Raw genomic sequence first — 12,094 nt, forward strand, 5'->3', positions numbered from 1 at the left:
CAGCTGCTCCGCCTGCTCCCAGGGCAACGTTCCACGGCGGTGGCCAGAAGGGGCGGGCAGCGTTTGCAAGCGAGCCGGAGCTGCCGAGGAGGGTCCGTCGCCGAGTGCATCTCCCCTCCCGGTAAGGGCGAAGAAGGCGCGCTGTGCCGCGGGGCGGGTAGGTGAATGGATGGTTTTGTGTGTGTGCGCGCGCCAAGGCCGTCGTTATGCAACTGGTGGCGGTGCGCGGGGCCGTGCGCTCCGTGCAAGCGCGGCTCCTCTGCGCAACAAAAGGCGGCTGCACCCTTCGGGGAACAATGCAGAGAGCCCTGCTGCTGCTGCGTCTGCGTCCTATAGGCATTGCACGGAGGCCTCTTCTTGCTGCTGGTATTTAAATGCAGGAATTGCTTTAGAGGCGTGTGCCCCTTCTTTTTTAGCAAAGGCGCACCTCTCCGCTTCGAGACAAAGGATCCTCAGTAAGCTGCCGTCATGTCTCGGGCCGAGCCCGTTGCATCTGCCTTGATCAGGGTGTCGGGGCTGGTGGCGATGGTGTGCTGCTGGCAAGGAGGGAGAGAAATAGATGCAGATGTTGCCGAAGCAAATGCACGGTGGTGGTGGTTGCTAGTGCGTAGTTGCTGAACGCAAAAAGTGGCTTGAGCTGTGCGGAGCTGGGTGGGTGTGTGTGTGTGTGTGTGTGTGTGTGTGTGTGAAATAGGCGTGCAGTTTTGCTTGGCCCACACGGGTATGAACCGGAGGAGGAGGAGGAAACAATCTTTACCTTTTCCCCATATATACTGCACCCCATAGAGAGAGACGTACAGTAGTTGTGTATCCTGTTGCAAAGCAGGAATGCACCCCGAGGCGTGCACATTTTAAGAACGTGGTGAAATAATGGCCTCTCGCCCTGGAAGCAAACTATTGGGAAAGAGTTCTTCTCCGCTTTCTTTTATAGTCAGATGTTGTTTGCAAGCGACATGCCCGTATACTTGCCACTAAAGCCGTTTTAGAGCTTTGGGTTTAGTGGAGCTAGTAACCCAAACATCTCCAGTCCTAAAAAGTTCAACTCTCGAGAAAGTATGCAGTTTTATTGCTAGATGAGCCTGGTTGATTTACTGGGACGGTGATTAATTTTCAAGTATGCACATTTTTTTTAACGCCCTAAGTCTATGTGCTGATGTGGCTTCGGTCTTGTACTCATTCTTCTTGAGGATCTTGCTCCCACAGCTTCCTCAACCTCGGCCCTCCAGATTTTTGTGGCCTACAACTCCCATGATCCCTAGCTAGCAGAACCAGTAGTCAGGGATGCTGGGAAATGTAGTCTCAAAAAACATCTGGAGGGCTGAGGAAGCCTGGTCTTGAGAATAATTGTTACTGTGTGTGTGTGTGTGTGTGTGTGTGTGTGTGCAGTCAATTTACATTAAACTATATTCTCATTTGGGGACTCAGGTAGGTGAGTGTGCACATATAGGAGGGACCACAGCATAACTGAACATTGTTTTCAATGAGGCATCCTTCACCAGTCAGGTATTACGCGTCTCCTAGTACAATAAGGAAAATGCAAAAGGGAAAATGGAGTGAACGTTCTGCTTAAAATTGACAACACACTTGCTAGTGTCTCCTTGGAAATAAGACTTGGACCTGACACAGGCTTTCCACAAAGTCTCTATTCCCAACATAATGCAAATTATTCTCATCCTTGGTGTCAGTCATTTCTTGAATGACAAAACTGGATCCCATTATTAAGAAGATGCAATTGAACTCTCTTTTTAAAAAAAGAAGGCTGAGTTTTAGGAAATTGACTATCTTACACCCTCTCATTTTCTTTCATCCAAAATATAAACAAATCTAGGGGTCCTTGACCTTTTTGTGTGTACAGAATTCTGTGACTGATTTTACATTGCGTAAAGTGCATTGAAATAAGCATTCAGTGTGTGTTTTTAAGCCTGATGTTTAGGTGATGTTAACTACTGTTGACATTTTATGCTTAAATTCTGAGTATTTCTGTGTAGGGAATTGACTACACTTTCTAGAATAGCCTTGCAAAACTTATTTCCCTCCCTAATTTGGGGGGGGGGGGGACATTTCTTCTATGGAAGGTCATAAAATTGATCTGTGATTGACTAACTGCATAAAATTGCAGCAACCTCTAAAACTGACAGCTTATAAACATTCAAAAAACTTATTTAACTTCCATCATTCTTAACTCTTTGTTTGCAGGGGAGGTGTGTGTGTGTGTGTGATATATGTGGAATTTTTGTTGCCTTGAAGGCAAATGAAACTAAAGTCTGTTGAAACTAAAGTGCCTCTGAACTCGAGCACTTCTTATACACTAAGCCACAAACATTGCTGCCAGGTAGGGGTTGGTCTACTTGTAAAAATGGAGATACTGTGCATGTAATTTTGCAGCACAGTTAAAAAGCAAGCCAGAAGTTGGTGATACACTGTTTTGAAATGCCATATATCGTTTTAACCTATGAGAAAGATGCTAAAGGTGTTTCGTGCAGCAATTACTTGTTATGGTCACGTCTGTAGTCTGTATGTAGAATGTAACAGGTATCCCTGACAAAGCATACTTTCTTTCAACCTTTCCGCAATATTATTTTTCAGAATAAGAAAAGAAGATGAACGTCGGGGTTGCCCACAGTGAAGTAAATCCCAACACAAGAGTAATGAACAGCAGAGGAATGTGGCTCACGTACGCTCTTGGGGTTGGCTTGCTCCATATTGTCTTGCTGAGCATCCCGTTCTTCAGTGTTCCGGTTGCATGGACCTTAACCAATGTTATTCACAATTTGGTAAGTACCCTACAAAGCAACGGAGAAAGAAAGGTGATACTAAGATACCTGTTACGAGGTAGAGGCCCGGCAAGGCTCCTTTCCCAGATAACAATTGAGGCTGTCGAATATTGTCTTGAAATTCGTCAAAACAGAAATGTCATTGGAGTAAATCGTTCCCAAGACGATAAATAAAATGTTTAATCTCATCGTCTGGATGCAGAATGATCTATTTGGGGGCGGGCTCTTAAACGCACCCGAGGACATAAAACAGGAACAAAAATAAACATTAGGAATATTCAAATAAGATGGCTGTTGAAAGCACTCTTGCTCATCTGAAAACTCGTGAGGAATTTAAATGACTTCATTGGACCTCTAGAGCAACAACTGCGTTCAATCCAGGGCGCTGGATTCTCCCCAGCTAAACTGCTTGAGGGTTGTAGGTCCCCTCCTGATGGTGGCGTTACTTGCGTGTTGAGCCCCCCCAGGACAACCCCAAATAAAGACACAGTTCACACAGCATCTGTGTTTTGGTTTTTGGCATAATTTTGGCCACAACTAAATTGCAGTATGTAAATACTGAATTACAGTATGTGAGTGGTTGCTTAGGCATTGGTTAGCGACTATCTGTTCCCATATAGAGGTAGGAACAGAACTGACAACCACAAACCTGCGGAAGTCAGTAAGGGTAAACATTTTTGGGGAGAGAATAGAGCTGGGCGCCAGGCTCTCACCTCTCCCCAAATGCTCCCAGGGGCTCTTGCGTGGCCCTAGCCAGGGGTGCGGACGAGAGCGTGGCGAGCCCCTCGATTCCTTGACCCTTGCAGCAGCAGCATTGGAGGGACATGCACAACCAACCCATCCCCTCCACCAACCAAAATTAACCAATGCCTAACCGCAGCCTTACAAGTTGTGACCATTTGCTATGCGGTAGGCAAAAACTCAAAATGGCAGCAGCCAATCAGCCAAATGGTAAAAATTCCTACCAGGCCCCTGCTGCAAAGCAGACAACCCCATGACAGGCATAGCAAGGTCAGCACGAACAAACTCTAAATATAGGGAGGGTGGACGGGTAATCCGATGTGCGCAGCGAAAAGAGGAAGCGCAATGCTGCACACAGGGAATAAACAGCACCCCCATCAATCAAACAATTTTGCAACATTAAATTCCCCCCAGCAACAATTGGAGGTTTCCTATCAAATTCATGGCCCAGCAACAGGGGATGTCATGGTTGCCCCCACCGCAACACATGCTCTTCATGAAGGAGAACCCGCTTTGCTGCCCACAACTGGCAGAGTCTATAGAGTCCTTCAAGAACCTATGGGCCACTTCCCTACTGGCCTGCATGCGCTTCTCCCTTTGAAAATGGCCAGGGGGGCTTCTGGGGTCCTCTTGCATTTCTTGAAGGAGTAGGCACTTAACCACTGCAAGAAAAGAAGCCTGCTCTCCAACTAGCTCCTCTATAGAGGAATGGGAGAGTTCTGCAGAGGTCTCGGTGAAGATAATGGGGCTCTGGGTTAATAATTTCCCATTCTTTGTGGAAAGGACATCAGTTAGACAGAGACAGCAAGTGGAGACCATGTAACACCAGTCTTGAAAGGCCTACATTGGCTCCCAGTACGTTTCCGAGCACAATTCAAAGTGTTGGTGCTGACCTTTAAAGCCCTAAACGGCCTCGGTCCAGTAGATCTGAAGGAGCGTCTCCCCCCCATCATTCTGCCCGGACATTGAGGTCCAGCGCCGAGGGCCTTCTGGCAGTTCCCTCACTGCGAGAAGCCAAGTTACAGGGAACCAGGCAGAGGGCCTTCTCAGTAGTGGTGCCCACTCTGTGGAATGCCCTCCTATCAGATGTCAAAGAGAAAAACAACTACCAGACTTTTAGAAGACATCTGAAGGCAGCCCTGTTTAGGGAAGCTTTTAATGTTTGACGGATTTTAATATTTTGTTGGAAGCCGCCCAGAGTGGCTGGGGAAACCCAGCCAGATGGGCAGGGTATAAATAAGAAATTGTTGTTGTTGTTGTTGTTGCATTCTCCTTCTCGACTGTCCAGCGCTAACTTCACAGAGATGGGGTTAGGTTGCAAGCCATACATTACTGAAGCAACCACCTTCATATAGATGAGCTTTGATCCTTGTGTTTAATTTTGCAAACGCTTTGCAGTTGTTTGGCACAACAGGTTAAGGATGCAGTAAAATCTTAATGAGAAATGCTATGACTGCCATATTCCCCTGGATAAACAAAGTGCCTCCTCAGGGCCTAGGCCTCTGGGGTCATTAGAAAGGACCAAGAGAATTAGTTGATGCAGGCAAATCTCTGAATAATGTTATGCAGGGAGGCATTTGGTTGATTAAAGCAAACCAAAGTGGCTTCTTATTTTGTTTACCTTAAATGTCACATTTAAAGAGTCAAATTTATAACTTCTGACACAAGAGGCATCTTGGGGAATATTACTAAGTGCTGTACCTATAAAACATCTCAGCTCTGATGAATTACTCCTGGCCAGTATTAATGCTGCCTGGAGAATTAAGTGTCGATTGTGACAAGCAGATAACTTGCTCAATTTCAGGCACTATGAATGGAGAACTGTGAGATGTTAGACTTCAGATAATTTGCACATTATCTGCTATTAATTAACCTATAGGTTGTAGGGAAAGGAAATAATTTTAAGTGAGCTGCTTTTACTGTACTGGAGTAACACACAAAGCTCCAGAAACACACTGGCCATTATTTTAAAAATTATTGCTTTCTAGTACCAGCTTATAGACTACCTTTTCTTTTGCTCTTCTCTGAGGAAAAAAACCTCCAGGGCTGCTCCTAAAAGCACCTGGAGCATTAAAATAGTCTTCCTGTACTTTTTGATGTTGAAAAGGGAACAAATGATATATGAAGAAAGGGAGTTCATGTGGGGAGACCACAACAGCAAAGTCATATTTCGGGCCCTGCCTTCAATTTGCACCTTCAGTTTGTGGTTGAGGGGGAAAAGGTGATTTAGAGTGAAGATTCAGGAGCCACCTTGTCCTGCCATGCCCTTTAGGTATCACAGACTTGATTATTTTATTTATTGAAAACATTTACATGCTGCTTAACGTTTCAGAAATTTCCCAACTGGGTCCAGCCTGGGAATTCAACCTGTTTTGTACACAACCAATACAGAAATTGAAGGGAGAACCTTACAAAACCATTTTGACTTTGAAACCCCTGGAAAATGGGCGGTTGGAATGCTATGTTCTCCTTCAATTGAAGGGAGTGCAATGTAGAGGACACTCAACACCCTTGACACCTTAAGAGACATACTTGATAAATAAACGACTTGTTACTTGAGAGCTCCTATTGTGAAACTCACTGGTGCATCACTACCCCTACCTCAAATTGCCTTTAAATCAGCTTATTTGGGTCGCACCCCCAGTTGTGAATTTCTCCAACATTGGTGTGACTTTCAGCTCAATCCTGGGCAGTTCTATTCAGAAACAAGGCCTGGGATTTACCGTATTTTTCGCTCTATAAGACGCACCAGACCACAAGACGCACCTAGTTTTTGGAGGAGGAAAACAAGAAAATAAATATTCTGAATCTCAGAAGCCAGAACAGCAAGAGGGATCGCTGCGCAGTGAAAGCAGCAATCCCTCTTGCTGTTCTGGCTTCTGGGATAGCTGCGCAGCCTGCATTCGCTCCATAAGACGCACACACATTTCCCCTTACTTTTTAGGAGGGAAAAAGTGAGTCTTATAAAGCAAAAAATACAGTACTTAACATTGCTGCCTTCCAACGTTAGTGTAGGTGCCCCCCTCTGTGCAGATCAGCTGAAGAGAAGGGATCATCACATGTTCAGTCTGATGGGCAAGGAAGTAGCAATCTGGATCCCCATTAAACCCTAAATAGAGTAGAGAACTTTAAACCTCTCCCCTTCGCCTCATCCAGTGTTATGTGTACTTTAATCCCCCCCTTTTTTGTTGTTGCTCAAAATCAGAGGAGTCTTGCAGGGCCAAAAATTTTGCTTTGGCTGAAGTTAGCCACCCCCACTCATACAGTTTCAAGAAAGACCACACAGGCCGTTTCTTTATCAACTATTCAACTTTTCCAAAATAATAAGCTAAGGGGTGTGTCACATAGAGGCCAGCCACTGAGGACAATCGCCATTTGTCGAGCATGGGTACATATGCAAACACAGAACAAATTCCTCTTTCCGTTCAATAGCAGTACTTAATGTGGCATGATTATTTCTCGCAGAGATTCTGTGTGGTTTTCTAATAATGCCTTCTTTTATCTTATTTTTTTTCCACAGGGAATGTATGTATTTTTGCATGCTGTAAAGGGGACACCATTTGAAACACCTGACCAAGGTAAAGCAAGACTGCTGACGCACTGGGAGCAGCTGGACTACGGCGTGCAGTTTACATCTTCCCGGAAATTCTTCACAATCTCTCCAATTATTTTGTAGGTTTCTTTGTTTTTTTCAAGTTCAACTATGGCAGTATTTGTAGTATGGAAATTGTGAAACAGTAATATTTGGTGCGAAAAATCAGTTATTGCATAGGGTAACAACGTGTGAAATCTGCAAAAAATAATATTGGGGTCACATATGTTTTACACAATCCTTTACTTGTCTACTCAGAAGTAAGTCCCACTGAGTTCAGTAATTCCTCCAACGAAAGAACTCATTTTTTTCTGTTTAGCTGCTTAGAAACATAATCTTATTGCTGTTCCTGCCCTCAGGATACACACACCTACTGTAGTGAAGACTCTCTTAATTGCTTTTTCCTCTTCTTGGATCTTTCGTTTCCACCAACTAATGCAGTATCCATGGTATTCTAAGCCAGAGTCAAACTTTGAGCAACCTTATTACAACAGTTGGTAATGCTCACAAGTATTAAGCATGGCCTGTGGGCACTCTGTTGATCATCTGTTTTCTGAAACAAGCAAGGTAGCAACCTAGATTGTGAAACATGAACTATACAGAGGAATGCATTGGTCCATTGGCAGCTCAGTAGGTATTGCAAATAAGGTTATGCAACAACCTGAAATAGCTCAAGGAGACTGCTGGCATTCAGCTACAGTATATAAACCGTTTAGTATAAACATTGCAATTTGTTGTAGGTAAGTCACTGTCTGTCTGCATCCCCACTCCCTTAGCTTCTTACTCGTTGTAATGATTTATGAGATATTGTATATGATGGTTTGAGTGCTTTGGGAAAGTGCTTTTGTGAATGGATTCAAATTGTCTTGCAAGCCACATACCAGAAAGTCTAACCCAGCGGTCAGCAACCTTTTTCAGCCATGGGCCGGTCCACCGTCCCTCAGACCATGTGGTGGGCCGGACTATATTTTAAAAATAAAAATAAAAATGAACGAATTCCTATGCCACACAAAGAACCCAGAGATGCATTTTTAATAAAAGGACACATTCTACTCATGTAAAAACACGCTGATTCCCAGACTGTCCACGGGCCAGATTTAGAAGGCGATCCAGCCCCTGAGCCTTAGGTTGCCAAAGGTAAAGGGACCCCTGACCATTAGGTCCAGTCGTGACCAACTCTGGGGTTGCGGCGCTAATCTTGCTTTATTGGCCAAGGGAGCCAGCGCACAGCTTTCGGGTCATGTGGACAGGAGTACTAAGCCGCTTCTGGTGAACCAGAGCAGCGCACGGAAACGCCGTTTACCTTCCCGCCAGAGTGGTACCTATTTTATCTATTTGCACTTTGACGTGCTTTCGAACTGCTAGATTGGCAGGAGCAGGGACCAAGCAACGGGAGCTCACCCCATTGCGGGATTCAAACCGCCGACCTTCTGATCGTCAAGTCCTAGGCTCTGTGGTTTAACCCACAGCGCCACCTGCGTCCTACACCTGGTCTAATCTCTTAAAAGTTCCTGTGACTTCTGCAGTTGGAAATATTTTGTAATAAATGCATCTTCTTTGCTGAGATTTGCCCCTTGAACCAGTTGTCAGTTCTGAAGCGGTAACTTTATGCATGCCCTTCATTAAAAAGAAATTTCTTTCCTTCTGCCCTGTATTCACTCCCCCTTTGTTTTTCTGCAGGTATTTCTTGGCAAGCTTCTACACAAAATATGATCCGGCACATTTCATCCTAAACACAGCTTCTCTCTTAAGTGTACTTATTCCGAAGTTGCCACAGCTGCATGGAGTCAGAATCTTTGGGATCAACAAGTATTAAGCAGGAGAAACGAAACTACGAGCAATCTGACCAAAACGTGGCATTGACTGCTTGTTTCCCTTGGCGGAAGGAACAGTTTGCAGTGCCACTTATCTAACAATCTACAACAAGACTTTCTACTCCCAAGATGTGTGCTATTCTTTCAAAGCTATGCGGGAGAGGAATAAGACTTTCTCAAGACGTATCAAACTTAAGTGGTATATCTTTGGAGGAAAGGCTTTGCATAAGGAGCTAGGCAGGCCTAGTTCTATTATGTTAGGTGCACTGGCAGGATATATGCCAAGCTAGCATAAATGAGTCTCAAAAGGAGAATGAGTAATTTGATTGAAGCATAGGCATAATGTTTCACAAGCTTAAGACAGCTGTGGTAATGCAAAGTGCATTAGGAAAAGAAGGGGAATTGCCCAAGTTCTCCATTGTAAGAGATGAGTATGGTTTAAATGCTGTAAAGCAGTGGTTCTCAACCTTGGGTCCCCGGATGTTTTTGGCCTACAACTCCCATGATCCCTGGCTCACAGGACCAGTGGTCAGGGATGATGGGAGTTGTAGGCCAAAAACCTCTGGGGACCCAAGGTTGAGAAAGGCTGCTGTAAAGTAGCCAGTTAATGCTTTTTGGGTGTTTTTTAATGTTATTATTTTACATCCAGGCTTTTATCTCCAGCTGCAGGAGTTGCCAGGTTAATATTATACTAGCAAGTGCTGTGACTCCATTGTAATGGATTTCATGCCTTATCGGTTCAGGGGGCTGAGGTCAAATTTAAAGTCTTTGTTTCATACCAATTTAAACCAATCAATAATGTTTTCCAGACAAAGCTGATCGTTCTAAAACGTCCAGAGTATCTAAACTTACAAAATGATCTGTAGAACTGGGTTCTTTTCCGCTTTGGCTGACCTTAGTGGCTGGGTTCATTAAGACAGAGATATTGCGCCTTCAGTGCAAACTGCTAAATAATTTTTCACTCCCAGAGATGGCTCGCAAAAATGAGAGCCCTGTTTCAGCTAGTAGAAACGCTGTCTCCAGTAGAATATCTGGCCTTGTACAGGCAACAACCATTTTGCACAGGGGTCGTGGGCCTGACCCCAGTGTGCGTCGGCCGAGTTCGCATAAGCCCGCTCTGCTCTGTTGTGCCCATGCCCCCTTTTCCGGATACTTCCTTGTCGCACGTGTGCAGTCACACACATATTGGACACGTGCAAAACATTCATTGCCTGTACTCGGCTGGAAATTGCCATGCGGTGGGAAACAAATGACACCATGATGTGTTGCCTCCAGATTTCCGCATCCACCCCCTTGTGCTTTACGCAAGTTGTGAAAATTAAGGGTGGACTGCAGGCTTGATTAGAACTGTGTGGATTGGGGGGTTTTTTGCCTTAAGAGCTTAAGGTCTTTGTTTCAGTGTTTGGTACTACCACACCCTGTATCAGCATATGCACAAACAACCTGATGTGGCAAATACCTCTTGGATAAATCATTTTGTGCAACCCAAGGAAGAGGCATGTGTTTCCCCCTGTTGAACGGGGAATGGCTGTGACTTGGTAGCAAAGAAAAGCACCTTGCTTCAATTAAGACTCTGCCTCTTGCCCACAGAGACGTGTGAATTCAAGCTAGTAGTGATTATGCACTAATGGGCTACTTTCAATAAACTATACTTTCCTTGGACTCTGGAAATGTCTGTTAAAATATCAATGTTTTATATTAATAAAGTGAATGACTTTGAGACTGATCATATCAGTACAGTGCATTGTTAAGTACAGTTCACTGTACCAAAATAAGAAGAAGCAAGCATAACGAATTGTAAATAGAATTATAGTTGTAATGTAGGGCGAGTGTTTGAAACACTACGTACTAAAAATGTATGAAGAGTTGAGTAAGAAGCATTTTCAACAATTATCTAAGACATTGATGTGTTAAGGGTTTTCTGTCTGCCTTTTGACATTTCCCCTCAAATCTGATTTCTGTGATTTATTCAGATTAAAGAAAAAATGCCCTAAGAAGTCTTTCATTTGTTTTAAAAATGAATTAATCAACGCACCATTTTGCTTACCTTCCATAAGCTAACATGGCAGGTTAAGACTTGCTTACACAATGTGAGATGCCTGATCTTATGTGAAAATTGTCATGTTAGATGACCTATGATGTTGCAAGAAAGATATGGGTCACTATTAGCATCCATCTGCCTCGGGAGACAATGGAGGAATGCGCCTTTGGGGTTGAAGTCAAACTCTTGGAAGGTTACGGCGCCTGCTGTGGCAGCAGAGACTGATAAGGGAGAGATAGGTTTCGTTGCAGCTAGGGCAGATATACCACGGTGTCTCTTCTCTCTGCATTCCTCCCAGCAGTCATTTCCCCCTCTAGTTACTGCTATTCATGCACAACCTTTCTTACAGTCTTCAGGCACTACAGTTCCTATGCTCCCATTTATTTCTGCCAGGCATGTGTAGCTTATTTACATAGTAAATTTTCCCGAGAAGGAGACAGATGACTTAACTCCTTTTTTTAGGGTTGCACGGGACGCGGGTGGCGCTGTGGGTAAAACCTCAGTGCCTAGGGCTTGCCGATCGCATGGTTGGCGGTTCGAATCCCCGCGGCGGGGTGAGCTCCCGTCTTTCGGTCCCAGCTCCTGCCCACCTACCAGTTCGAAAGCACCCTTAAGTGCAAGTAGATAAATAGGTACCGCTTTATAGCGGGAAGGTAAACGGCGTTTCCGTGTGCTGCGCTGGTGCCGGCTCGCCAGAGCAGCTTCGTCACGCTGGCCACGTGACCCGGAAGTGTCTCCGGACAGCGCTGGCCCCCGGCCTCTTAAGTGAGATGGGCGCACAACCCTAGAGTCGGACACGACTGGCCCGTACGGGCAGGGGTACCTTTACCTTTACCTTTTAAGTCATTTTGGTGCTGTGGGTTAAACCACAGAGCCTACGACTTGCCAATCAGAAGGTCGGTGGTTCGAATCCCCACGACGGGGTGAGCTCCTGTTGCTCGGTCCCAGCTCCTGCCAACCTAGCAATTCAAAAGCATGTCAGAGTGCAAGTAGATAAATAGGTACCGCTCCGGCGGGAAGGTAAATGCTTAGTCATGCTGGCCACATGACCTGGAAGCTGTACGCTGGCTCCCTTGGCCAATAAAGCGAGATGAGCGCTGCAACCCCAGAGTTGTCCATTACTAGACCTAAT

At 45.0% G+C, this 12,094-nt stretch overlaps 1 protein-coding gene across 2 annotated transcripts; it reads left to right on the forward strand.

Annotated features, from left to right (window-relative positions):
• The first annotated feature begins 14 nt into the window (after positions 1-14).
• ORMDL1 (ORMDL sphingolipid biosynthesis regulator 1) lies at positions 15-10,918 on the forward strand. 2 transcript variants are annotated; one of them, XM_083573368.1, is made up of 5 exons: positions 15-121; positions 2,587-2,774; positions 7,036-7,187; positions 8,788-9,376; positions 9,522-10,918. In XM_083573368.1, exons 2-4 carry the CDS (start codon positions 2,601-2,603, stop codon positions 8,921-8,923), a joined length of 462 nt encoding a protein of 153 aa, XP_083429494.1. In that variant the 5' UTR covers positions 15-121; positions 2,587-2,600; the 3' UTR covers positions 8,924-9,376; positions 9,522-10,918. The 2 variants fall into 2 exon arrangements, with proteins under 2 accessions (XP_083429494.1, XP_083429493.1); XM_083573367.1 differs by having other exon boundaries at positions 22-157.
• The last annotated feature ends 1,176 nt before the right edge of the window (positions 10,919-12,094 follow it).

The sequence above is a fragment of the Podarcis filfolensis genome (genome assembly GCF_964270895.1).
Source record: "Podarcis filfolensis genome assembly, chromosome: 1".
NCBI lineage: Eukaryota > Metazoa > Chordata > Lepidosauria > Squamata > Lacertidae > Podarcis > Podarcis filfolensis.

What these genes read in the sequence shown, in the direction of transcription:
- ORMDL1 (XM_083573368.1), top strand. Translation starts at nt 2,601, where the DNA reads ATGAACGTCGGGGTTGCCCACAGTGAAGTAAATCCCAACACAAGAGTA. An exon ending in CCAATGTTATTCACAATTTG is followed by an intron (nt 2,775 to 7,035) that starts GTAAGTACCCTA and finishes TTTTTTCCACAG; the next exon opens with GGAATGTATGTATTTTTGCA. An exon ending in ACAATCTCTCCAATTATTTT is followed by an intron (nt 7,188 to 8,787) that starts GTAGGTTTCTTT and finishes GTTTTTCTGCAG; the next exon opens with GTATTTCTTGGCAAGCTTCT.